This window comes from Pisolithus orientalis (assembly GCF_024613125.1).
Source record: "Pisolithus orientalis strain OTSU chromosome Unknown F5J12scaffold_3, whole genome shotgun sequence".
Classification (NCBI taxonomy): Eukaryota; Fungi; Basidiomycota; class Agaricomycetes; order Boletales; family Pisolithaceae; genus Pisolithus; species Pisolithus orientalis.
Window position 1 is genome coordinate 1,680,829 of NW_026260784.1, and position 25,338 is coordinate 1,706,166.

Here is a 25,338-nt window from a genome sequence, read left to right on the forward strand (position 1 = left end):
TGCAACTTTAGTCAGCACTCATTTGCGCCCGCTTCGAATACGGGTGAAAAGCTGCACGCCGAGTTTCGGACATCATTAACAAACAACGTAATGGTGGGAGAGTTGATGAATGCATGACCGACATGATATCTAGTGCGCACAAAATGGATGAAGCTGTACGTGTGTACGGTTCACGCACTTTGCGCGCACTAGGTATTTGAAGTCGATTTTCGAAAGAGAGGAGAAGGTAGTGAAATAGCCCCTATAGTAGCTGACTCAGCATCTTCCCACGCACGGAGGCTTTCGGCTGTGATTTCATTCCGTTTCCAGCTGCGCCCACGGGAAAGAAAAGCTTGGCGCTGTATTCGCTCGCCGCGACTCTCACCGATGCGTCTTGGACAGGAGTCGTCTCTGCCAGCAGTTGCAGGCGAAAGACATCTCAAGGTTGAGGATGTACAGGAAGCATACGTCGAGCAGAAGGATCGGTGCGACATTTCTCCAATGCCTCAGTAGTCAATTCAATTCACCTCTACCCGACCTCTTCCAGTCTGCTCGTTGGTCTAGATACTACCCAGCGCCTGCTTGGAGACGTACGCGACTTCAATAACAACGAATGGGTTGTCAGATATCCTACGCTTCAAGAATCAAACCCTAACGACGAGACTTCAGCCCCAAGGAAGTCTCGTCGTTCTATTCGCCGTTCCCTGTCCTTTGCAGATGACCCCGACAGTCAGACCGACGTGGTTTATACCCCCAGTCGCAATGGCTCGGCTTGTACGGTGACGCTAGCTTCGATTGCGGATGCTCCAGAGTCAGCAGAGCTATTGGACGGGAATGACGTGCAGCAGGATAGGGCGGGTAGTGACAGCGACGACCGGTCGCTGCCTTCAAAATGCGGGGATTTTAGCATTCTCCGTCTCGACCTGAAGCTCGGTCCCAGTGGTTCCTCCACCTCCCCAGCCGCTCTCGTCTCGCACCTTGAGCGGGGTTCCATCGCCAAGCTGTTGGACGAACGCATTGGGTCTGCCATCCAACACATGGACAAGCTCCGTCTTCGCATCACGGACACGTCCTCCAAAGTCCTTGTGACCGGCGACCTAAACGCCGGAAAGTCTACCTTCGTGAATGCGTTGTTGAGACGAGAGGTCATGGCGGTTGATCAGCAACCTTGCACTACCGCATTCTGCGAAGTGCACGGTGCATCCGAGAACAACGGGATCGAAGAGGTTCATGTGCTCAAACAAGGCGTAACCTACTCCGTCTCCGACGAGTCAACTTTCACACGTGTTTCCTTGGCTGACCTCGAGTCTATCGTCACGGATAACGAGACGGGCGTTCAACCTGTGCTCAAGATATATTTGGCAGACAGCAGGGTTCCATCGGAGTCTCTTCTAAACAACGGAGTGGTCGACATCTCGCTCATTGATGCTCCGGGCCTTAATCGTGACAGTCTCAAGACGACCGCCCTGTTCGCTCGTCAAGAAGAAATTGATGTCGTTGTGTTCGTTGTGTCGGCTGAAAACCACTTCACGTTGTCTGCGAAGGAGTTCCTTGAGACCGCCAGCAACGAGAAGGCATACGTCTTCATCGTCGTCAACAAATTCGAACAGATCAAGAACAAGGAGAAGTGCAAGAGACTCGTATTGGAGCAGATCAAGGAGTTCAGCCCTCGTACTTACGACGACGCAGCGGATCTTGTTCATTTTGTGGACTCCGCCGCTGCTCTTCGTCCTTACACTGCCAACCCCGCATTTGATGACTTGGAGTCGTCGCTTCGCTCCTTCGTATTGGTCAAGCGATCGAAATCCAAGCTTCAGCCTGCTTCGACGTTCCTTTCCAACCTGTTGAGCGAGGTTGATTTATTGGCCGGAGCAAACGCCATCGTTGCCCAATCGGATATCGATCACGCTAAGGACGACCTCTTACGGTCAAAGCCTGTTTGGGAGAAGATGAAGAATAGCCGTGATGCGCTCGAAGATGCGTTGGAAAGAGTTGAAGAAACGGGTGCGTCCAGGACCCACGAGAGAACAAAAGCTGTTCTTTCTACTGCTCTTGACCGCGTGGGGCAGGGGCGCCCCGGAGTAGATCACTGCGTTAGTCTGCCAGCATATCGCGGCCTATTACGAATCTGGGATTATGCACGCGACGTACGGAGGGCGCTTCTCGCGAGTCTAGATGCGGCAGTCAAGTTGGCAGAGGAGGAAGCTCGTGTCACGACTAAGGCTGGGGTGATGAAGATTACTGACCTCGGCGATGAGCACCTTCCGCAGGGTGTTGAACGGTCTCGTCGAGTGTTCGTACCCGAGGCCATGTTTAACGTCCGCCCAGGCAAGAAGGGGGGACTCAAAGACCACCACTCCCCGACAGCCCATGTAGTCGTGGCAGGGGGCGCCTACAATCTTGGGATTGGCCTCTCGCAACGTTCCGACATGTTGGATACCTCATTTAGCGACATCTTCGATTTTAACCGCCACCTGGCTGTTCACTTCGGTGGTGGGGAAGGCGATGATAACGAGTCGAATCCGACCGCACTTAGCGTTCTCTCCATTGGTCTGAGCGCCTTAACTATGGTTGGCGGCAAGGTCTTGGGAGCTCGCGGTTTCATTGATGGCGCTATACACCTGTCTGATCTGTCTGCTAATGAAACAGCAAGATCTTGGGTGGCTCCTGTCATCGGGGCTGTTGTTGTGGGAGCGACTGGCTACTTCATTTATCGACTTCCGGATACGATACCCCGGACCATTGGCCGTCGCATACAAGCATCACTGCTCAATGTCGAAGGGAACGCGACTGAAGCGGAGACCTTCATCAATGCCCACGCCGGCCGTGTCAGTCGTGAGACACGTAAGGTGTTGCGACTTGCCTCTTGGGACCTCCGGGAGCGCTTCCGAGTCGCAATGGAAGAAAGAGGGAAGGAGGTCAGGGAAGCTGAAGAGTTGGAGAAGAAAGCATTGAATGCTCTGCAATTCTTCCATGAGATTGAGAGGAGGAGTGGTGTCGTCCGCGAGAAGGCTGGTCTGGTTGTTTCGTGAAGCATTTTTGTTTACGTTACTTGTTTTTCTTTTCTTTTCTTTTCCTTTACCTGTTCAGCCCGATTACACGTCTCCTGGAGTTTATGTGCCTACTCTCGTAAGATATTCTGCATCCTTGTTGCTGAGCGCTCTTATTTCCGTTGCTAGGGTTCCGTCCCCGTAAGTTATCCGTCGAGTGTATAGGACACAACGTGGTAGACATGATCGTATCCTTGTGCCCTGATGGCAGTGACATGGCCGCTATATAGGTAATTTGCCCCTATCTGCGATCAACTTACACGGTTATTGCACGCAAAGCAAGCGAAAGTCATAATTCTTGTCAAGTCATTAGTATATACACCCATGTCAAGTCATCTGTATCTGTCGTAATCCGTCAACAAACATGTCCTCCGATATTTTGGAGCGCAGGCCAAAGTCACGACGATCCGTCGCCATCTGCCATTTTTAGTGTGTATGTTCCTCGTCCACCGGTTTGTACCCCTTATCTACAGCCAGACGCGCCGCAACTTTGTCCACTTCCTTGTCCCAGTCAGTGATAAGGCATAGATACAACCCGGTTGAAGCCGCGGATACCACAGCGATATTGAGACCCCACCACAAGCCGAAAAGCCCGAAGTCCAACTTGAAAGTCAGCCATAGGCCAATGGGGAGGCCCACAATGTAGTAAGCACTGGAGATGAAAAAGGTCAGTATTGACGGAATCCGAAGTATGAGAACCGTCGCATGCCTAATATTCAGCAATGCACCAAGAACCTAGCATGATTGGGTGAATAGAACATCCTAAGTTGGGATGGCACTAAGCATCTTACCTGCTCCCCCCGAGCTCTTAGTATGCCAGAAACTACACCGCTGCCATCGTCACATATCTGCACGAGCGCGAGAAGTGGAAGAACAGCGGCAACCAGTTGGATGACCTCTGCAAAAATATCTTTAGAGTAACCATAAAGCGTGCCTTGGATATTCATACCAGGGTCGTTGTTGAATAAATAGCCCCAAGATCGCCGGAAAGTTATGAGTGTGCAACTGTTGTGAAGAAGATAACAAATAAACCCCTAGGCACCAAGGCCAATTTCTCGTGATATGCGAACCTGAACAGGGTTGCAAGCACAATAACAATCAGGAAAGATGCCTTAACGACAACCCTGGCGCGCTTCGCATTTCTCTCTCCCAAGAGGTTCCCGATCCTGCAACCCAACGGTGTGGGACGTAAAAAAAGGGGGAAACAACTGAATAAGGAAGAGAAGCACACCCACCGAACAGAGGTAGCAATACTCAGAGCATAAGGAGCTTGATAAAAAGAAGAGGAGGTCGTAATAAGGACAGATTGGGCAGCCAACGGGACGGGCCCAAGGCTGGAAGAAGCTCAGCACCACGTAAGAGCAACTTGGTCGCATACTCACAAGCTGGCAGCCACTGCGAACAACAAGTCGGCATACATGTAGTCAGTGTAATAGGATGGAATAGGCACGCACGTCCAACGAGTTCCCATGACCACCAGGCGGATGCGAGTTGACCTGCATTAATGTTATCCATAAGACAATTCCAGCTGCATCCACGAGATACTTGCCAACACCGCCAGAGCTTAGTTTGGCCAAATAGCCCAAGTTCGTGAACGCCCTCACCGTGATCGGATGCCAGGCAGTTCTTGGAACGAAGAAAACCCCATAAACTACGGATGCGACAGCCACAACGTTGTAGGAAATCGAAGCCGCAATAGGCGCCCCTATAAAGCCTAAGCAGAATGGCTCGGGTCCCCATACTAAACATCGTCAAACTCCTGATCTGTAACAGTAAACGCCACGCCTACCCAGAAGACAATTCAAGAATATGTTAATTGGTGCAATAAAAAGAGTGATACGGGTGGGAACGGTGAATAGTCCTGCAATGTAAAGAATGGGCAATCATTTAGTAGCTCGTGGAACTGTCTTTACCTTGTGATTGAAAGTAGCGCCTGACCAGGTGTGATTAGCGCCTAGGCATCTGCAAGGATCGTATACCATACCTGGATACGCAATTGAAAGCGTAAGCTGGGAGCCCTAACGATGCCCATTTCAAGTAGATGCCGGCTAGCCTTGCAATCTCAGGACCTTGATTCAACCCCAAGAGGATGGGTTCTGCATGGAACCATAACGCAAGCACCGGCTTGAAGAGGATCAATATACCAAGCAGGTGGGAAATACGAGTACGTACAATCAATACAATAGATATCAGAATAGCTGAGTTGGAAGTCAGTTACGTCCATCTATCACGTTCGTGAACTCACTCATTCGTTGGGTCCAGAGACCAACTAACTGGGGTTGATCGGAAGTCCATGCCGGTGGAAGGACCGTATCCAGGGTGTTGGCCATCCCCTGGACGATACTTAAGCCAGTGACGTTAGCGGTCATGAAGCCCAGGGTAGCGGCTGCAAGCGCGACCGTAGAGATATGCCCAATCGAGATCACCGTAGCCATCATTATGCTGTGTTCCATCACGTGGGTCCTGCGGATTTTGCGATCAATCGGGACTACAAGTACGAATCAAGCAAGTGACCTACCCAAAGACAGGGAACGAATATTTGAGCAATATCTTCGTTTCATCCCAGAGCACGGACCGTGTTGTTTGAGAGGTATACGATGCGAGTTCCGCGTCCTTGAGGGCACAAGGAACCGGAGGAGAGAGTAGCGGCGTGGTCTCCAGCACTCTGTATGCCAGCTCGGCATTTGGTCTGCTCGCTGGGGCAAGTCTGCAATGCGCTGGCTGTCCGATGTCGTCGAAACCCCCAGAGGGACAGGCATTTGCATCAGTTTGATAACAACGCCCAACGGTACTGGCCACATGGAGAGCTGGAACGCCACGATCTTGTGGTGTCGAAGACGGGGTGCCAACAGCAGACATCGTTAACGCAACTAACGCAACAAGACAACCACTCTCCTGCTTTTTCTGGGCAAGTCAAGCGAGGGAAGGAAACCAAGTATCTCTCGACGCTGACTGGGAACGTGCCGAGATGGTGAATCTGAGAAAACCGTCGCGCGGCAAGCTCTTGCAAGAAAGAACTGAGGCAGAAAGTGGTTGCGTCGTACTCCTTATAAAAGCGATCGCTTGACCACACGTAATAGCTGCAGGAAGCAGGCCCAGCCGGTTATCTGTGCCATGGTCTGGCAGAAGAGTTGTCAATGAAGGTACATTTGACCTCATCGAAGTTTGATGCATTCGCGAATGGGGATGTCAGTGACATATACTGCAATTCAGAAAACATTAATGCCGATACCACCCATCACGTGACCGTGTCGAGACAGTGGCCATCCTCGACTCAAACAGGGTTCAACGATCTCGATCAAGTCTCTGCTGCACTACAGGCGAGATCGCGAGCAAATGCACACCGGTGAAGCCTTGGACTGCCAGACTATCGCAAAGATCTGCAGGTCGATGATGGCGCCTGCGATATTCCAAGATTAGTATCAACATCTTATCATCGTCTAACGCCACCCAACACCGGCACGATCGCCGCACTCGAAAACGGCCAAACTTAAAGCACCAATTGAAATTCAGACCACATGTGAGTGTGTCTGAGAGTTTCAGCGCTCCGTATGTCCTTACTATATTGTGTCGTAGACAGTAACGTGACGAAACCCATCGCGTTTCCTGGCCTAGCCTTTAAAACGTTTGAAGGAAGTTGTACATATGATCAATCAATGGCAAAATGTGACAGAAGGCATTCGATCCGTTTTGACTATGAGTCGATTGCGACCTGTGGACACAACGTAAGTGGAAATATTGGGTTAGATCCACAGCAAGGGGAAGGCCTCATCTGATGAGCTGATTGGAGAATTACGCTTGAAGAAAGTTGTTGTCATAATTGACAAGGTCCCGATTGAGTTGGAAGCAGCCTTGAGGTCTAGTCGTGCCTGCGCTACTTCCTGGTTCACCCAAAAAATAAAAAATCATATACGTGTAGTTTGAACGAGCAGCTCAGTTTGTAACTTGAATGATGCTTGGTTCCAAAACAGCATAGAACCTTTCTCACAACGGCGCCCGCGAAAGTGGTAGTAAACCATTCCCACTCTACACTTTCTGTACAGAAAGGTAGTGAGTTTTACAGAGTTCCCAGATCCTACAGAATAGGGTCGGTTCAGGAGCTCAACGAGCGGCCCATTGCCAGGGATGCTATTACCTGGGCAGAAAATTTATCGACAAATTTCAATGGAAGGGCTGACTGGATCCATGTAGTAATGTCGCAAATTTCTTGGGCACGTGATAAGAACCTTATAATACATGTTAAGGGTGGCTGTTCACACTTCCGTTATAAGCCATGCCAATGCCACCTATGTGTCATTGAAAGATTGCCAAAAATGGGTATTTGTACATAATATTTTACACATTTGCACTATATCTTAGATAAAATATCACATATTTGCTATAATCTAGCCAAACCTGACCATTATAATGGCAAGTGGTCCATTACATGCTGCTTACAATGGGGGCACGTGACAATGGACCAAATAAATTTGCGACAAAGGATACTCAGTAACTTAGCGCAGCACTGCTTCATATAAAGCGTTGGGACTTAGTATTATACGTGCTATGCTGGCATTCATGTGAATTAGCTGAGAACCGCGTTCTCCAGGGTAAAATATCCCTGACGTTGCTGTTGCTGTCACGTATGGCGTACAGTGATGCCAACTGCCACCAAACACCTACCATGATTGTACGCGGTGTTTAAACGGTATGTCGATATGCTCCGAACGGTTTCTGCATTCCTTCGTCTCCAACCATGGATGAGAGTGCTACGGATCCCACGGTCCTGTTCAAAGTGGAGGGACAAGTAGCAGTGGTTACCGGCGGCGGAACAGGTATGTCATAAGATTGGACTGAACGTCTTGACATTGCGTGCTGCGCTAGGCATAGGACTCCACATTGCAAAGGCACTGGAACATAACGGTGCCACTGTCTACATCATCGGTAGGCGCTTGGGAGTCCTAGAGAAGGCCGCATCAGAACACAATGTAGGTTGCTGAAATAGCGTGCTCATGAATCACTTTGGCGAATCTTTCCTCATTCCACCCGAAGAAATACGGCAAGATTATACCGCTTCAGGGAGATATCACGTCGCGACAATCGCTGCTTTCCACGGTTGAGACGATCAAGGGTCGTCACGGCTACATAGACCTTCTCGTCAACAATGCGGGAATAGCTAGGAATCTGCTGCCTTCTCGATTGCCTTCTCCTTTGGATGAAAATGCTGGAGAAGGAGAAATGCCATCCATCAAAGCGTTCCAAGGCGTACTTTGGGATACGGGGGACCCTGCAGGTTTCGCAGAGACATTTGAGACCAACGTCACCGCAGTATATTACACGACGATTGCGTTTCTTGAGTTATTACACCTCGGTAACCTACGGCGAGGCGCAATTCCACCTCTGCTGGCCGCTAGACGCACATCGACGCAGCAGGCGGCTAACACCTCTCTTGGTCAGGGTTATGCTTTCAGTAAAACATGCTACTTGCTGAACAATTCATCCTTTTTCCATGCTTCAGGTACCTCAGTGCCAAGTTTGCCACAGGTGACATCGCAGGTCGTTACGATATCATCTTCGGGCTCATTTCGAGTGGATGCACGCGTTTTGACGGTTTCCTACACGCTCGCGAAGCAGGCTTGCACCCATTTAGGAAGACTGCTGGCGAGTATTCTCGCAGACTGGAATATCAGAAGCAATGTTCTATGTGTAAGTTGATCTCTTACCATAGAGTTATTTGATTAAGGTCTTTTGTCCTTATAAGCCCGGAGTTTGGCCAAGCGGTGAGGTTCTCGTGATTATCCTATTTTGTCTTTCTAATGGGAATGCAAGAAATGACCAATACCGACCTATTCACGCCTGCCATGCTTGCGAAGGCGGTTCCCTTGGGAAGAGTCGGGACATTGTCTGACATGGCTGGTTGTATGTTGTTCCTGGCCGGACCTGCTGGAGCATATGTGAATGGTGCGGTGTGGCTTGTTGATGGCGGGAGAATTAATGCCGTTGCCAGCTCCTATAATCCATAAGGGGTTGGGAAGAGTTTTGTATAAGATCTAGGAGATACTGCCGAAAGTGTTGATACGAACACGTCCTCTGAGCTTCACGGCGAACCGTCGGGGTGGATGACACTACCTATTAGGGGCTGCTGCAAATACAATGCATCGGCCTACGATGGGTGGTAACCACAATGCATAGCAAAAATACACGCTTGTAATTTACGCAAACAGCCTGTAATCGGGTGTGTCACCGGCACCGGATTCCAGCCTGACACAAGCCACTGGGATACAATTGGTCAGGGTCAGGAACCTGGGGGGGGGGGGGTTGAGTTTTGACTTAGGCCGATCATCTCGCAGAGGCTGCTTACTATGATAGGCTACTGGGCTCTCGGCCACGGTACTGGATATTGGCTGCCGTGATGGTATACAAGTACGGTAATAATGTACTGATATCGAGCAAGTGTCGCTCAAAACTTATTGCTGCTGCTATCTCCGCGGAATCTTTTTCTTTTGTCTGTTTCAAGACCAATTGATAACGATTTTCCAATACGCAAGCCCGGTCCAGCGGATGTCATCCAGAATTCTAGCCTATTTCCTTGAGGCTGACGAACCTCGGTCACTCAGATGATCGACCTAGCAACTTCCTTACGTCCAGGTAAATTTTTGTTGTAGCTCCTGGTCGATCCCTGCTGCCAGTGTCACGAGCCTCGGGCTCATCTGTGGGTTTTTTAAAGAAAAACAGGGTCACCGGGAATGCATGGATGATTGCTCGTATATTGCATTTATCCTGTATTTTGGTCACTAACCCGACTGGCTGGCAGACTCGTCCCAAAATGGCAAGTAGAAACTGGTAACCTGCATTTAGGATTGCGAACTTGTCTTATTTGACTTTGCAATTCTGGTGTTGGAGAGTTGAAAATGCGTCGATTTGCGTCGGTTAGGCTAAGTATACAATAGTTTCCATGGTTCGGGACCGCCATTGAGTAGTCGTCAAGGGTGTAAGAGCTGGGTTTCGTGTGAATCTGGCATTCAAAAGCAGTTCCGAAGTGTCAGTTCGTGTCAGATAGGGCGGATGCTTTCACGCAAGGAGATAGAAGAAGGAGAAAAAACCGTGGGACGTCTACGTGGGCGACGCTCGTCGTCTGGTGAGTCGCATTGTGATAGACTAGAAAGTGTGTCGATAGGAAAGTATTTTCCAAAGGCCAGACGGCGCGCTGCGGTTGGAAAGAAAAAGCTTACTTGCCAAAAGCAAATTTTACGGTTGCAGAGATCTTACATCTCGTAAATAAGATGACCTTTGTAACCAGGGAAAGGGCGCGGCCGGACTTGTGGAAAATTTACACCGAACCTGGCACATATCATAACGGTTTACCCCTATCCAATGTTAAATCGGAATAGACTGGTAACTTTCAACCACAGATAAGTAAGAACTTTCCTCCGATCACGTAGGAAGTACCAACCTGAAGATCATCAATCAGCCATTCATTAGGTGGTTCAAACCTGTCACTGACTAGTCGTGACCGTGATGCCACCACTCCCTGCCCCCCTGATGTTGGCACGAACTTTGACAACTTGGTGGCTCTACGATTCAAGCCACGAAGTTTTCCCTGGGAAAACCTTGTTGTAAATTGAAGGAAGGTGGTTGAATTGAAGTGGCAGATTTCCTGTAAGGCACCGTTGTAGCGAATGTGGTGCGGTCTCCGGATAATACAATAGCGGTCCAAGAGTTCGACCTCAGGCGCTTATCCTTGTGGGAGTAATTACGCGATTAAAATGAAATTTCACTGTGGACAACGATGTACATGAATGTCAGCCATGATAAAAGTGAAAGGCAAGTTGCAAAACGAAGGAGGTTCCAGGGCGAAAGACGGAAAAAAAGAGTGGTCAACATAAATTGAAAGGTGTCTGCAAGGGAAGGCATAATGTAAGACTACGAAGGTAAAACGACGCTGATATTCAGCCCTGAACCCCATATATGACCCGCCTACCTCCGTTGATTGCACCATTTTTGGACTGCGAAGGGGGCTAATTTTTGGGAGTGTCATCGTCGTGGCAGGCCACGAATTGCAATCATGTTGAATTTCAACGTAGGAAGGCCAAGGCATGTATCCATAAAATCGTGTACGCCGATGAAGATTTGGGAATCAGTAAATTATATCCTAGATTGCGCGTACGTAGCCTCCAAGCGAGACTTCACATATTCCCCAGCAGTAACCACCTCATACTTGGCTGGATTGTCTGTACTCACACATCCTGGAATGGGCTGAAAAAGCATAAGCTACTGTCAGGCGGGAAAGCAAAGATATCATACCTCGAGTCTGACGTTGTAATCGATGCCGAAAAACAACGGGATCGAGTAACGCCGTTTCCCTGTTCTATTTATTGCGCGATGGACAGTGGACTTGAAGACATCATCTAGAAAGGTCAATATTAGAAGGAGCGCGGTATCAGACCTAACAATGACAAGTACTAGTCCAGCGGGCTAATTGGTCTCCCAGACTATGCATGACTCCATCAGTAGAAGCCGGAATCGGTGATTCGTAAAACGTACTTCAGAACTAATGTACCTGGTATGGGAGTGGCATCAATCCATTTTCCATTTGTGTTCATCACCTGTAGCGCTGGAGTGTCATCTTGTTGCCAAAGTATCGTGAAGAACTCGTAACTACGAAAAAACGGTGTTAGGTCCATTGACATCGCCAGTGCTGAAAATAACTCGCTCGGTATGGGCCCCTATCCCCTCTATTCCTTCCATCGGTTGTAGGGGTTGTGGAGGATAGTGAAGTAACCTTCCGATAGCGCCCTGCTTTGTGACCTTTGACACATACGTCCACAAGGTGCCAGAGGACTTTCGAAGAGGACGCACTTTATCTCCGAAGAAATCCTCGGGGAGATCTAACGCCAAGGCAAACAAGGGAAATAACAGTACACCCAACCTCAGAGCAGCGTCACTAACATGAGTCCAGATCATCCGTTGACCTTGTTTACGTTCCGAAAAACTCACTAATAAGCAAGGACGTCCTCTCGGAATTCCGGGAGATTATTTGGCCAAACATTTTTGCCGACCATAACACTGTTGAGGGAGCAAGCGGTGCTGTCTGACTCCCATCCAAAGTCGAACGCTTCATGCAGATCGCCCTTATTATTGAGGTTCACGTTTTCTCCAAGGAGGGCTGTATATCCTTTGAAGTTGGGGCTTGCATGGATATCTAACTAGTGATTATGATCCATTGGATGCTGATACTGGACACTACACTCTGATGCCAACCTTCATCTTTGTCTCAGTAGGCAAGGAGAAAAATCTTTCCGCGGCGCTGACGGCTTTGCTTATTACCTCCTCTGGTATGCCATGATTCTTGACTGCGGACCGCGGACGAGGTGGATAAGAACCCGAATTTGAAGAACCGTGTACGCACCATAGAAAAAACCGACGGAGACGCAGGCATTGCGAATCTCAGCTGCGAGAGAGCGACGCAAAGCTGGATCTCTGCTTGTCACGTTTGACAGATCACTGATACGGTGGAATAAGCAACAGTTCTGAAGCTGGCACAAACCACTTGCATGATCGGGATCTCCTCGAAAGCGGTGCTCGCCTGTGTGCATTAGAGATCGGCCACAACAACTTTGACGCTGTACGCACCATCACTTCTTCGACGAAAGGTTGAAAGCAGCAACCAGTGTACAGATAAGGCCTCGGGCGTTAGATATGAGAAAGGAAATGGACCGCAGCGGGCTCCCCGCTTACTCGACTGGGGTGGCCAACTCATACGACAATCACCGTGACTTTCATGACCACATGACTTGCACAGCCCACAATTGACGACGATCTCCCAATCAATTCAGTGAGACGGCGGCGGTGTGCTAAAACACGCACAGGTCGGTCGTCGGCATTGCGAGGATGCCGAGAATTGAGGCTCCGCCACGCGCCTGGGGCACAGACTCCGCTCATTACCAAAGCCAACGGGCACGTGCCAGGCTTATTGTCCACACCCCCCTCACCATCAGCGCCGTTGTTGTCGTCGTTCTTACCCAGCCAACGCCTGCGCTGTCTGTCGACACTGGGCAGGCCTTAATCCTTTTTGCTAGACCGGCAGGCTCCGCTGGTCTCGTCTAGACCCAACGAAGCACGGCGAGCTTTAATACAACGCCTGCCTCATAACGGCAGCTTGTTTGACCCTTGCGAAGTGCTCTTGTTTCTAGTCCAGTCCACAGGCTCGACGTCAGGACTCCCAGTTTGCAACTCTCTACTACGGGTTGACCCTATATCCTTTTTATCAGCATAATCCCCGCAGCTCAGTTTGCGTGCATAACCCTCGCCTTTGCCGCATTTCAATCCCAGGGCCAAATCAGGAACAGCTATTCGCATTCAACACATCTTCGCCACTTAGTGCTTTTCGTCATCTACAGTCACCGCTAGCGGATCTTCACTTTTCGTTTTGCCTCCCACATGGCAAGTCTTCGTCCCCCTTCCAGTCCTTCCCCTTCTCCACTCAACGCTGAAAACGGGCGTTCTTCTACCAACGCGCACGCATCCATGGGTCCACGTCAAGCTCTCTCTCCTCGCCCTCATGGCGGTGGAAGTGGAGTTCGTCCCACTAGCGAGTTGCTGAGCAGTGCTGCCATGTTCCAGACACCCGAGTCCGAAGCAATTGATCAGTGGTTTGAAAATCTTCAGAACTACGAGGAAACCCTTGAAGACATGGCGGCAGCCTCCCTGGACGTCAACTTCAAAGAAGAATTAAGTGCCATCGAGCAATGTGGGTGATTTGTCGTTCGTGTCCTTAGTGCCAGCGTTCTCATCGCGTACTCCAGGGTTCAAGGTTCTTTCCGAGGCAGAGCGCACTGCGGCCTTGTACAGTCTACTTCAGCAATCCACTCAAGTACAGATCAGATTTTTCATTACAGTGTTGCAGCAGATGGCACGATCTGATCCCGTGACCGCTTTATTGAGCCCTGCTGTGGGTGGTGAGTCCTCAACTGCTACAGGTTTCTTTGTCAAGCTTTCTGACATCATCTAGGATCGATGCAAAGTCAGATGGAGGCCAAACTTGCCCAAATGACATTGAAATCCCCTTCGTTGAAGTCACCCCTGCCGGCGTCTCCTCGTGTCTTCAGCGGCAACCAAAACAGGCAGTCTCTTGCCCTCGATACCACTTCATCAGGTTTTCTCTCACCCGATTCCGCTGCCCTTGGCACTAATCACGATGCGGCTGCTACTCTCGCGCAGCAACGCGCAAGACTGAAAGCGAGCAATGCTGCTCACCGCATATCGGCACCCATTCTTGCTTCAGGCAGTGGAGACACCAGGACCACGTGGGGGTCTGCCCTTAGCCAAGTTGCCGAGCAGAATCTCAATTCCCCTGCGCAGGAGATCATAGTACCTAATAGTAGCAACGCTTCGCGACCCAAGAGTACAGAGTTTAGCGGGTCTCTGGGTATTTCACGCACTGGTGTTGACCCATTGTCTCCCATGGTCGGCGACAGCTGGGCGAGCAACGTCAACACCCCATTGATTCCCATGTTTAACAAAGACGGGCATAGCTCTACTCAGAATCTCGATGCAGCTGCCCAAAAGCTCAACGATTGGAATGGTTCCCAACCTCGCGTCCCGCTTATGGCGGATCCAAAGTCTTTCCGCCGCCCCTCCAAGGGTAATACCAGCCAGAACATCACTGGCTCCGACGCTGGTAGCGCATACGAGAACGAGGGTAGCCTTGCTTCCTCTCAACAACCCTTGCAACGGAAGAACCCTACACAAGTCCCGTCGAGCAATAGCGTGCAGTTCCCAGGCACACAACAAGGGCAATGGAACGGAACTCGGAGTCCCGCACTGCAACAGCCGAGCAGGTTCAGTGGAGAGGACGCCAATGCTTCTGCCCTGAACGGATTGGGTATGGGCGGTTTTGGCATGGCCGGATTGGGAAGTCCTGGTTTGGGGATGGGCATGCCAAGTGCTAGTCTTTTGGCAGGAATGAACCCGCTGCAGATGAACATGTTGAATTTACAAGCACAAATGAACGCAATGGGGATGACTCCCGAAGCGCAAATGATTGCGGCTCAGATGGCTACCGCTGGACTTGCGCAGCCAAACTGGTTGAGTCTTCAACAAGCTGCATTGCAAGGCAACAGCAGTAACAATAACCCAAATAACAGGGGCCGGGGAGGCGGCCGGTCTCCTGGACCGAAGACGGGCTCTTCAGGTGGGAACGGCGCTGGAGGGAATGGCGCGGGGACCAAGAAGGACGATGATGACGTTGATCCTGCATTGCTGGTGGATATACCGGCTTGGCTCAGGAGCCTGAGGCTACACAAATACACCCCTAATTTCGAAAAGATGAAATGGCAGGATATGGTGGTATTGGACGACGCGGAACTGGAGGCCAAGGGAGTGGCCGCACTCGGTGCGAGGCGCAAGATGCTCAAGACATTTGAGGTTGTGAGGAAGAAGATGGGTATTGAGACGCCTCCAGGTTTCAACGCGGGTGTTGCTGCTGACGGTGCGAAGGAGGGATAAGTACGAGTGAAGTCCACAAGGCTGTTATGATCGTTCTTTTTGTTTTGTCTAGTGTTCTTATGATCTACAATGTGTTCCCTAGGTACATACTCTATGACAGCACACACTTGGCTGGTATGAATGGACAATCTGCGAATGTACAATACGTAGTTATCGGGCTTTCGGGCATGTTCCGCGACGTTTGGGACGTGTGTCGATATTTTTGTGTGCAGGAACCTGCCAGGCAGGGACAGACGGTGGCAACTTTTGGGCCTGTCTGGAACAGCGGAGTATTCCCAACGCCTGCATGGTCATATCTTGTTTAGTGTTCCAAGCAGAGTATATAAAGCGGTGGAGACTTGAAACAGGCTTGTACTTCTCCTCAGCTCCAGTAGAACAGTCTGTTGCGAGCTCGTTTCCATTCACACTGGTCTTTTTTGCTTTTCTCCTAATTTTTGACCTCTTGTGAGTAATCAGTGATCCGTTGCCTGTATACCCGCCTGCCACTTGCAATAGCTGATTCCCACCATAGAAAGACGTGATATCGGACGGCGCATCATACGACCATGCCTCTTGACCACGGGCCGTCACCTCTCAGACCTCCCCCGATTCGTACCGCATCGTCATACAGACGAGTCGAGGTCATGTCCCCAATTGATAGCGATGTCCACCCAGTCATCCATACCGGGAGAGTTGCCGTCATCACTGGTGCTGCAAGTGGTATTGGCAAGGCTGCCGCTATCGAGCTGGCAAAGTGCGTAGGTGCCGTCGCTTTGGCTGCGCGGGATACTCACTACAAGCATCGCCGTCGTCGTTCCCCATCGGTTGTTCCCCGTTACACACCAATATTGCCACGATTCGACCTTTTTTCATTTCATTTTTTTCTTCATTTACTTTACTTTCCGATCTTGCCTCATTTTGGTTTTGCGTTTGCCGTAACACACGCCCACTTATCACTGCCTCGTGACGGTGATCGGTTTTTGCGATTGACTCTTCCCATTTCGTCGGGTGCCGCTGCGGTCGCACTCCCTCTTTCTCCAAACACTTACTTAGGGTGGGCTTGAAGATTGCCCTTGCAGACGTCAACGAGGAAGCGTTGACCGCAGCTGGCAAAGAGGTTACCGCGATCGCGGGCGACGGCAACATCCTCGTGATTCCCACCGACGTCTCGAAGATAGATGACGTTGTGTGCTTGCGCGACAAGGTCTACGAGGCTTGGGGAGAGGTGAGTATTTTATGCCATTCGGGCCCAATTAATGAGTCCGAGCCGAAATTGCACCGCTTCTTGGAGTTAAGAGGGAATGGTTGCTCACGACGAAATTAGGTCGCCGTGCTGATGAACAATGCTGCAATAGCTCTCCCAAGCAAGTCCTGGGATAATTTAGAGAATTGGAGAAGGACATTTGAAGTCAATTTATTCGGGTACGTATTTGTTGCGTCTGTGTTCGGGTGAACGTTCCGGAATATTGTTTTAAACGTGTTTCCAGAGTGGTGAACGTGCAACAAACTTTCGTACGGGTATGACCTGATCCTTCATCCTTGGCTGTTGGGGTCACGCAATCTGATCATGGGATGTTTACGCTGTCATGTTATAGTCGATGCTCCATCAGGAAAACCAGGCGATAGTTATCAATACGGGTTCAAAGCAGGGCATCACAAACCCTCCGTACGTTGTCGATTACTGATTGATCTCGGATATCGACTGTTTACTAACGAACGTTTGACGCCCACGTGACCTCACTAGGGGTAATCCCGCGTACAATGCGACCAAGGCGGCGGTGAAGAGCCTCACTGAGGGTCTTGCACACGAGTTGCGCGAAAACCCGTCATGTAATGTCACCGCACATCTCTTTGTGTGAGTATAGTTTGATATCCCTGAGGGGTTCTACGTGACCGCGGCGGTTGACAAACTATTATTATTTTTTCGTGCAGCCCTGGCTGGACGCACACTGGCCTGACAGCCCCACAGGGTGGAGAGAAGCCTGCGGGTGCGTGGACTGCTGAAGAGGCGGTTCAATACATGCTAGATGGTGTGCGCCATGGGGAGTTCTATATTATCTGTCCGGACAACGAGACGACACACGACCTGAATCAGTTGCGGATCATGTGGGCAGCATCGGATGTGGTGGAGAGGCGACCCGCCTTGAGCCGGTGGCATAAGGATTGGAAACCGTTGTATGACGAGTACGTGCGGGATGGGTTGGCAGGTATGGAGCAATCAGGTTGGCAGACCAATTCGGTCTAATCAGTTAGTAAGTAATTCTTTATTGTAGCTACGAATATACTCCCATGTACGGACGGCTGCCGAATACTCCGATGGACCATGGGTGTGGGACTGACTTAACTCAGAGTGGGGTAAGAAGGCGTCATGTGAAATGCTCGTAATAATACTCTGCCGTGCTTTTGAGTCGGACGGTGCCTGCTGGCGATGCCCGCTAGTGACACGTACCCGGCCTGGTGAACTCAAAAATTCTGTCCGGATCTTAACAATTTGCTGGGGTTTGGTGGCCTGCGATCTATTAGAAGACCATCGCCGGAATAACGGTTGATATGATCGATGCGATGGTGACCGTGCGGTCGGGTTTTTTTTCGTTGCGAGGACTCAACTAAGAAGGTTTCGCGAGTTGTACTGATGGCGAACACTTCCTCGCTGATGCCGGCGCCGGCCATCGCAGTATCGCCAGTAAAATATATTCTGAGAGTCTATCCATTTCGTAGGCTGAAATGAAACACGGCTGTATATTTGGCATTCACGTATTCGTTAAGATACCCGAGTGTCCCAAGTCCAACGGATCTTAGCTGGTCTCGGTCGCCCGTGCTGTATTAGGCCATGGCCAGCCGCATATAAATATTTAGCTGCACCCCGCATTCCCTGTCTCAATTCCCCCATCCACTGGCGTTCATTCACTAATACTTCCCCGTCGCCCTCGTCATCCGGACAAGTTTCCAAATAGTTAGAATGTCTCCAAATCCTCCTCAACCAGGATCGGTGCCTCCCCGTCCCAATGGCACGTCCAGGACCATCAGCGAGGCGTCGCTGCAACGAGTCAAGAACCTCCCGGGGTACACCACACCGGTGTTCAAAGAAAAGGAAGAGCAGCGCGCCAAAGTCCAGGCTGAAGTAGCAAATAAGGTACCTCGTGATGCTGACAGTGACACTGGGGTGCGCATGATCTCATACGTCACCACAGGGCTTCATGCCACGGGAACTCGTCGCCAACGAAGTCAACTGGTTCTACTCCCACCTCGGCATTGACGACACATATTTCCAGAATGAATCCGTCTCCGTTATCTCTGATCATATCATTGCGCTCTTCGGCGCTAAAGTCCTCGCTTTCACAAAGCACGACCCCAATAAGCTTGTCATCGATTTAGAAAAGATTGACGAGAAAGGAAATGGTGCCACGTTCATTCACACCAGTCGCCCCGGTCTTACGTCTAAAGAGGGCCCTGGCGCCACCTGCGAGTCCAGGTATGGACTCGATCCACACAACCTTTCATCCGTCCATTTGCTCATCATATCCTATAGAATTGATGAACTGTACCTGGATAATTCCACGTCAGAAAAGTGCTACCGCTTAGAAACCTATCGTTCAACTGGATCCATCTCTGCAACCGCTTCTCAACAACTCCGCTGTTACTTCATCACCAAGTGTAATTTCCCTTCCCCTCCCCCTCCTTCGACGCGCACAGATGGAAAGACCGACATCCGCACCGTTTCGGATCGCTCTTTTCTTGAGAGAGCGACCGAACATACACTCCAAGTATATCAAGAGATCATGTGGCAGGTCGAGAGTCGTTCCGGTCCCGTTATGGAGGTTTTTGAGGTCGAAGGTAGCCGCGAAAGGCGCCTTGTCATCGGGTACAAGATGGGAGGGACTTCCCGATTCTTTAGGTATGTGTTATATTTTTTTTACCGTATAGCATGCGAGGATCACGTAACTGACACCTTGTAGCGCACTGTCCAACCTGTATCATTATTACCAGCTGTACTCAGCGCGGAAGTACGTCGAGCAGTTCTCCAATGGTGTCACCGTCATTTCGCTGTACCTCAATCCATTGCCCAACTCTACCGCTCCGCCGATCGAGAATTCTATAGTGCAGGTTATGAAGGAGGCTTCGTTGCTTTATTGCCTCCCCGACAATCCATTCTTCCTGGACGTTTCTGGTGCAAACCATGCTGTTCAGGAAGCTACATACGCCTGTACGTTTATATCGTTTAAGTGTACAGATGACGGTGCTGACGGACCTACCCAGACTGCGGATGGGTGTTTGCACAACACTTCTGCAACCGCCTCGGGCCTGCGTACCTTCAGTTGAAAAATACTCTTGACGAATCGAATCCTGCTCATGCAGAGGTCCTGAATAACATTAAGAGACGTTTTCGAGAAGAAACGTTCACCCGTGAAAGTATTGCGCAAGTTATTCATGCGCACTCAGAGCTCGTAAGTTTCGGCTGTAATAAGCCTGCTTTCGATTTTTAACAAAGTCATAGATCCGTCTGTTGTATGTCAACTTTGCGATGATCCATTATCCTGCCGCGACCGACGCCTCCCTCATGTATGTTGGGCGTTATAAATGTAAATGTATTACTCCATATCTGACGAGCGAAACAGGCCTACGTTGTCTTACCAGCGACTGCAAACTACTCAACCTCTTTCGGACGCAGAGTTATATGACAAGATTAGGCGTTCAGTCCCTAGCAAACAGGATCTCCAAGTCCTCGAGAGCTTCCTCATTTTCAACAAGTTAGTCTGACCTCCTAATCTCAAGAGAGAAACGAAAGCTCACGGCTGCATTCAGACATGTTCTGAAGACCAACTTTTACCAGCCGACAAAGGTTGCCCTGTCTTTCCGTCTTGCACCGGATTTCTTGCCAGAGATCGAGTACCCCAAGCAACCTTTCGGGATGTACTTTGTCATTGGGAATGAGTTCCGCGGCTTCCACCTCCGGTTTAGGGACGTCGCTCGTGGCGGCATCCGCATCGTGATGTCGAGGAACAAAGAGTAAGAATCTGCTTCAGGTTATATGTATTCCTTGTCGATCAAGCGGATTGTAGGAACTACTCTATCAATCAGCGGATGTTGTTCGACGAGAACTATGGGTTGGCTGCGACACAGTCGTTGAAGAACAAGGACATACCTGAAGGCGGCGCCAAGGGAACTATTCTGCCTTCGTACGTCTCCTATATATTTCCCTGCGAGGGGTTTGGTTATACTTGTTCTGCAGGCTTGGAGCGAACCCAAGACGGTGCTTCGAAAAATATGTAGATGTAAGAAGCTTCAGTATGAAACCAGTGTCATGATTTGACAAAATTTTCAGGCTGTCCTGGATCTCTTGATCCCCGGAAAAACTCCAGGAATCAAGGAGCATTTAGTTGATTTGTACGGCAAACCTGAGCTCCTCTTCTTCGGACCTGATGGTAGGGATGTTGGCTCTTGCAGTTACCTTCCTTCCTGACATCTTATTCGTTATGCAGAGGGTACTGCCGATATGATGGACTGGGCGGCCAGTAAGCATTCTTTTTCATCATCCATGCACATTTACTCACCGGTGCCGACAATACAGTGCATGCACGCGACCGCGGCGCAGACACGTGGTGGAAGTCGTTCACTACCGGAAAGAGTGCTCAACGACTCGGCGGTGTTCCCCACGATACCTATGGAATGACATCACTGTCAATCCGGCAATATGTCCTCGGAATATACAAGCAGCTCGGTCTCAGAGAAAAGGACGTAACTAAGGTGCAGACGGGTGGACCCGGTACGTAGTCCACTACTGCTTTGATCCTTGGTACTTATGATGCTTTGCGTGTAGATGGTGATCTTGGATCGAGTAAGTCGTTTCCGGGTGACTCCGATGTTGGCTTTGAGAACTAATGGATACGATCAGACGAAATTTTGTTGAGTTCTGATAAGACCGTCGCGGTTATTGACGGGAGTGGTGTCGCCGCCGACCCTCAGGGCCTCAACCGCGAAGAACTCGTTCGCCTCGCCAAGCTCCGTGTGCCTGTATGCAACTTCGACAAGTCCAAGCTGAGCAAGGACGGTTATCTTGTCAAGGTCGAGGACCAAGATGTCAAGTTGCCCTGTACGTTGTTCCCTTGTGATCCTTACGTTTCATTATGACATACAACTGATTGGCATCCGTATTGTTAGCCGGAGAGATTGTGCTTGACGGAACTGACTTCAGGAATGGTGCACACTTCCGTTTTAAGGCGGACATCTTCGTACCTTGTGGTGGGCGGTAAGTTATTAGTCCTGCAGTGAGGTAATCAGTCGTGTTGATACGGCTCTCTTAGTCCCGAGGCGGTGAACATTTCGAATGTAGCGGGCTTGGTCGATACGGAAGGCAAACCTCATTACAAGTACATCGTCGAAGGCGCCAATCTCTTTTTCACGCAACAAGCACGTATGTTTCTCGAAAAGCGGAAGGTCATCCTTTTCAAGGACTCCAGTGCTAACAAAGGTTAGAAACGCTTTCCAAGCCCACTTTTACGCACGCTAACTTAAAACTATACGCTAACAGGTGGCGTGACGAGCTCCTCGCTGGAAGTTCTTGCTGGTCTCGCACTCTCTACCGAAGAATATGTCGATCTCATGATCTTTAAGGACGGCAAACCGTCTGACTTCTACAAGAGCTACGTGAAGGACATCCAGTCCAAGATCACTGAGAACGCCGCGGCCGAGTTCCAGTGCATATGGCGGGAGCACGCGCGTCTCCAAGGTGCCAAGTCACGCACCCAGATTTCGGATGAACTCTCGAGTACCCTCAATGACCTTCAAGCAGAGCTTGAGGCGTCGGACTTGTTCAACGACCTTCCAAGCAGGAAGGGCGTCATACAGAAAGCGATCCCCAGGACACTAGTTGACCAGGTCGGGCTAGATACCCTATTGGATAGACTCCCGGAATCGTATCAACGTGCCTTGTTCTCTAGCTGGGTTGCTTCCCACTTCGTGAGTCCCGACTTACACATTGGTTTGATGCTGGAGTTACTGACCTAACTCGCACAGATCTATAAGTACGGTGTGAATGGTTCTAACGTAGACTTCTTCCACTTCGCCCGGGATCTTGCACAATAAACAATGGACTTCACGTGTTGTACATAGCATATAGACTTCGAGACGTAATGTACATGTGTTCTTCGAGTGTTCTTGAAGTTGTAACACTCAACTGGCGCCACTAGAACTTGTGTCTTATATACATACAACAGGTCATTATGTACTGTATATACGTACGTGTCCTGGAATCCACCCTCAAAGACCTTCGTCGTACAACTTGCGAGTGAGCGATATGTAAAATCTTTCCAGGTCCATCTTCGTGACTAAATCTCTTCGGGCGGGTTTCTCGGACTGTGGCTGGCTGTTAGGTGACGAGGGCTTGCCGGGGGGCGGGACTTGTTCCACGATCCAGTCGAAAACTGCAGAGAGTTTGTCTGTAGAAGCCTTGACAACCGGATCCGTCTCGTCTCTCTGCTTCCTCTCCTCCCGTTCCGACTTTGTCTCCTGCAACGAGGACAGCGGAAGAGCATCGGCTTGCGACATCACTGTGCTCATTTGTAGTCCAGCTTCAGTGCCCTTATCTTGCTTTCTCCACGCGCCAATAAACCGTGTCCAGTCTCCGAGAGACCATCCATCTGCCCCGGCGCGATGTGTGAGCCCACTGAGTGGTATTGACACAGAGGGGAGGCCGATGCTGAACTCCGTTAATGACCCTCCCCAGCTTCTAATATCCCAATGGTCGCATCCCTCCAAGATGCCCAAAAACTCGCCCCACCGAGCACTCTGTACAGTAACCAGGCCGTCGTTTCCCCATTGATCATCCTGCTCCCAAGGAGGGACTCCCTCGCCGGAATACTTGCCTCCCATGCGTGCCTTGAGTAACTCTTTCGCCTTTCGTTCTGCATCATCGAGAACCATCTTCGGAAGCCATAGAGGATGCCAAATGTTCATTTCATCGATGCGCGAGACGACGCTAAAGTACTTGACGCGTGGATCATCTGGTGTCGATGGGTTGAAGATGTCGTTGAGATACGAAGTCGTCAAATTTGCATACGCCGGAGAATCAAGGTAGGACAGGATGAGAGTTGTGAATGACGAGGGGAGCGATGCGAGAGAGAGGACAAACTCGTGCTTGTCCGAGTCGGAATTGGATGACGCGTCGTTGCATTCCGGTACATGTGAGTCTGTCCTCCTCCCAAGTCCAAGGTTTTGCTGAAGTAGTAACGTCAAACTTTACAGATCGCCGAGTTAGTAACAGACACTTACTGCGCACCAGTCCATGAAGGGACTCCCACGATGAGGTGTGCTGATTGAAGTGAGTGAAAGGGGGACATAATCGGTTGGTTTGATATGAGTGATAAGATGGCGACAGTCCAGTCCTCCCATCGAGTGGGCCATAAGGTTTACGCCCCGACCAGTCGCTCTTTGTTGCAGAATACGGTCCAATGCTTCAGCTCTGGCTGCTATCGATCCGGTCCTATATGACCCTCAATTGATCTGCAACAATAGTATGCTCGCGTCTTACCCAGGAACAGCCGTAACAATGACTTCTGCGCCGATCTTCTTCTTCAAGATAGCGAGTACATTCGACCAATAATGGTACCGGAGACTTGGAAATGCGGAGGGTCCCCTAGCATCGAATCCATACAAGCCTGGGTATGTCTGGCGAAGTGCCGATGATATTCACGGGTTTGTACATACCATGACAGAGGACGATAGGATAACGAGGTGTTCTTATGGGATCGAAAAGGGTTGGGTTGCTCATTAAACGGTGAATGGCATCTTGCGTGGTGAGATCAACGTTTGGACTTGAACTAGAAGCAACCACCTTGGTTATCGAGACTGATATGCTGGATTGAAATTCTAATGCTTCCGATGCATGTAGTGAGGTCTCCGATGGAGAGACGGAGCCCCTTGTTTGGTTAGAAGTGGTTACTAGGGAGAATGAATGGCTCGGTTCGGTTGGCTGGCAAGAGCTAGACCTGCCTGCTATATGTTCTTTGTGGAGTCCTAGCTGCAGACTGTCTCTCGAGTTGCTCGACCAAATTGGCTTCACAGTACTAGACCAACTAAACTTGTAAGCAGGTCTCAGCCAGTCCCATCTATCGTTGAGCGACGAGTCTAACAACGGCGAATATGGTCCGATGCCGGGTCTTGCTTGGTGTTCGGAAAGACGGTTTTCCACTTGAATCCTTGGGAACAAGTAATGGTTGGTTAGAGAGATCGTTGAAATGACATTAACGAGTCTGCGAATGAAAGTGACAAGTTGGATTGGAAACGAAACGCTGTTCATGGTTTCATTTACTGTGACCAACGAAAGACAATCAGCATACGAGGCAACACTTCTATGACATAATCAACCGGAAAGGGGTCATTAAAAAAAAGAATCTCTCTGGCGGGGAGTCGAACCCCGCTCTCCCGCGCACCGTGAGCAAGTCATGACAGGCGGGTGTACTAACCGATATACTACCAGAGACGGTATATAATATTGAGACTGACATATATTGGACAAAGGTTATAGAGCTCGGATGCAAGTAAGCGCGACCGAGGCACAGTTACATGCATGTACACGATCAACTTAGTAAACGAACAGCCGATCAAAAGACATCCTATATCCAGTAGTTTCAGTCCTCCGCGCCTCCGATGGCCAACCAACCACAGGATCTCATGGAACGGTGGATTTGAGACGGCATACGCAACACCGTCTCCTTGTGAAGCTCGTTCGCAGCGCAGTTCTCGGAGCAAAGCACGAACCTACCCAGCCCACCCTCTCGCCCCGTGTACAGACACACCGTCTGCGGGCGCTTTGCAGTGAAATAGTAGAGAGTTCCGGTGGACGTGT

At 50.1% G+C, this 25,338-nt stretch overlaps 8 protein-coding genes and 1 non-coding gene across 9 annotated transcripts; 5 read left to right on the forward strand and 4 right to left on the reverse strand.

Moving 5' to 3' along the window:
* Positions 1 to 318: 318 nt before the first annotated feature.
* Positions 319 to 3,261, forward strand: F5J12DRAFT_925091 (uncharacterized protein). The gene is made up of 2 exons (XM_051749357.1): positions 319 to 464; positions 527 to 3,261. Exons 1-2 carry the CDS (start codon positions 367 to 369, stop codon positions 3,009 to 3,011), a joined length of 2,583 nt encoding a protein of 860 aa, XP_051604418.1. The 5' UTR covers positions 319 to 366; the 3' UTR covers positions 3,012 to 3,261.
* Positions 3,262 to 6,218, reverse strand: F5J12DRAFT_803233 (MATE efflux family protein). Its single transcript, XM_051744448.1, has 15 exons — positions 5,548 to 6,218; positions 5,275 to 5,492; positions 5,202 to 5,227; positions 5,014 to 5,153; positions 4,943 to 4,962; positions 4,819 to 4,890; positions 4,579 to 4,770; positions 4,484 to 4,525; positions 4,412 to 4,424; positions 4,265 to 4,363; positions 4,100 to 4,195; positions 3,979 to 4,034; positions 3,821 to 3,927; positions 3,739 to 3,764; positions 3,262 to 3,681 (listed from the first exon to the last, which is right to left on the reverse strand). Exons 1-15 carry the CDS (start codon positions 5,886 to 5,888, stop codon positions 3,456 to 3,458), a joined length of 1,674 nt encoding a protein of 557 aa, XP_051604419.1. The 5' UTR covers positions 5,889 to 6,218; the 3' UTR covers positions 3,262 to 3,455.
* Positions 6,219 to 7,556: 1,338 nt separating this feature from the next.
* On the forward strand, positions 7,557 to 9,212 carry F5J12DRAFT_925093 (uncharacterized protein). Its single transcript, XM_051749358.1, has 6 exons — positions 7,557 to 7,843; positions 7,893 to 7,996; positions 8,061 to 8,460; positions 8,527 to 8,714; positions 8,770 to 8,788; positions 8,838 to 9,212. The coding sequence occupies exons 1-6, from the start codon at positions 7,765 to 7,767 to the stop codon at positions 9,029 to 9,031; spliced, it is 984 nt and encodes a 327-aa protein (XP_051604420.1). The 5' UTR covers positions 7,557 to 7,764; the 3' UTR covers positions 9,032 to 9,212.
* Positions 9,213 to 11,153: 1,941 nt separating this feature from the next.
* Positions 11,154 to 12,604, reverse strand: F5J12DRAFT_713782 (uncharacterized protein; the record flags this gene model as incomplete). Its single annotated transcript, XM_051740856.1, has 9 exons — positions 11,154 to 11,264; positions 11,313 to 11,416; positions 11,472 to 11,500; positions 11,553 to 11,659; positions 11,718 to 11,816; positions 11,868 to 11,952; positions 12,006 to 12,214; positions 12,270 to 12,361; positions 12,418 to 12,604. 9 exons carry the CDS (start codon positions 12,602 to 12,604, stop codon positions 11,154 to 11,156), a joined length of 1,023 nt encoding a protein of 340 aa, XP_051604421.1.
* A 678-nt stretch (positions 12,605 to 13,282) lies between these two features.
* Positions 13,283 to 15,762, forward strand: F5J12DRAFT_311700 (uncharacterized protein). The gene is made up of 3 exons (XM_051738847.1): positions 13,283 to 13,758; positions 13,814 to 13,966; positions 14,020 to 15,762. The coding sequence occupies exons 1-3, from the start codon at positions 13,449 to 13,451 to the stop codon at positions 15,513 to 15,515; spliced, it is 1,959 nt and encodes a 652-aa protein (XP_051604422.1). The 5' UTR covers positions 13,283 to 13,448; the 3' UTR covers positions 15,516 to 15,762.
* Positions 15,763 to 15,936: 174 nt separating this feature from the next.
* On the forward strand, positions 15,937 to 17,830 carry F5J12DRAFT_803273 (NAD(P)-binding protein). Its single transcript, XM_051744449.1, has 8 exons — positions 15,937 to 15,959; positions 16,027 to 16,248; positions 16,548 to 16,719; positions 16,819 to 16,916; positions 16,982 to 17,012; positions 17,090 to 17,160; positions 17,239 to 17,349; positions 17,427 to 17,830. The coding sequence occupies exons 2-8, from the start codon at positions 16,061 to 16,063 to the stop codon at positions 17,737 to 17,739; spliced, it is 984 nt and encodes a 327-aa protein (XP_051604423.1). The 5' UTR covers positions 15,937 to 15,959; positions 16,027 to 16,060; the 3' UTR covers positions 17,740 to 17,830.
* A 623-nt stretch (positions 17,831 to 18,453) lies between these two features.
* Positions 18,454 to 22,577, forward strand: F5J12DRAFT_713965 (NADH-dependent glutamate dehydrogenase; the record flags this gene model as incomplete). Its single annotated transcript, XM_051740868.1, has 19 exons — positions 18,454 to 18,627; positions 18,686 to 18,966; positions 19,024 to 19,389; positions 19,451 to 19,698; positions 19,752 to 19,939; positions 19,990 to 20,054; positions 20,111 to 20,242; positions 20,298 to 20,501; positions 20,555 to 20,671; positions 20,725 to 20,767; positions 20,818 to 20,917; positions 20,975 to 21,007; positions 21,064 to 21,258; positions 21,313 to 21,330; positions 21,388 to 21,585; positions 21,654 to 21,741; positions 21,797 to 21,963; positions 22,024 to 22,451; positions 22,509 to 22,577. 19 exons carry the CDS (start codon positions 18,454 to 18,456, stop codon positions 22,575 to 22,577), a joined length of 3,114 nt encoding a protein of 1,037 aa, XP_051604424.1.
* Positions 22,578 to 22,751: 174 nt separating this feature from the next.
* Positions 22,752 to 24,789, reverse strand: F5J12DRAFT_713546 (alpha beta-hydrolase; the record flags this gene model as incomplete). Its single annotated transcript, XM_051740841.1, has 5 exons — positions 22,752 to 23,708; positions 23,763 to 23,973; positions 24,022 to 24,148; positions 24,198 to 24,409; positions 24,572 to 24,789. 5 exons carry the CDS (start codon positions 24,787 to 24,789, stop codon positions 22,752 to 22,754), a joined length of 1,725 nt encoding a protein of 574 aa, XP_051604425.1.
* A 95-nt stretch (positions 24,790 to 24,884) lies between these two features.
* On the reverse strand, positions 24,885 to 24,972 carry F5J12DRAFT_t34. The gene has a single exon. It is a non-coding gene; the product is annotated as a tRNA-Asp (tRNA).
* Positions 24,973 to 25,338: the final 366 nt, after the last annotated feature.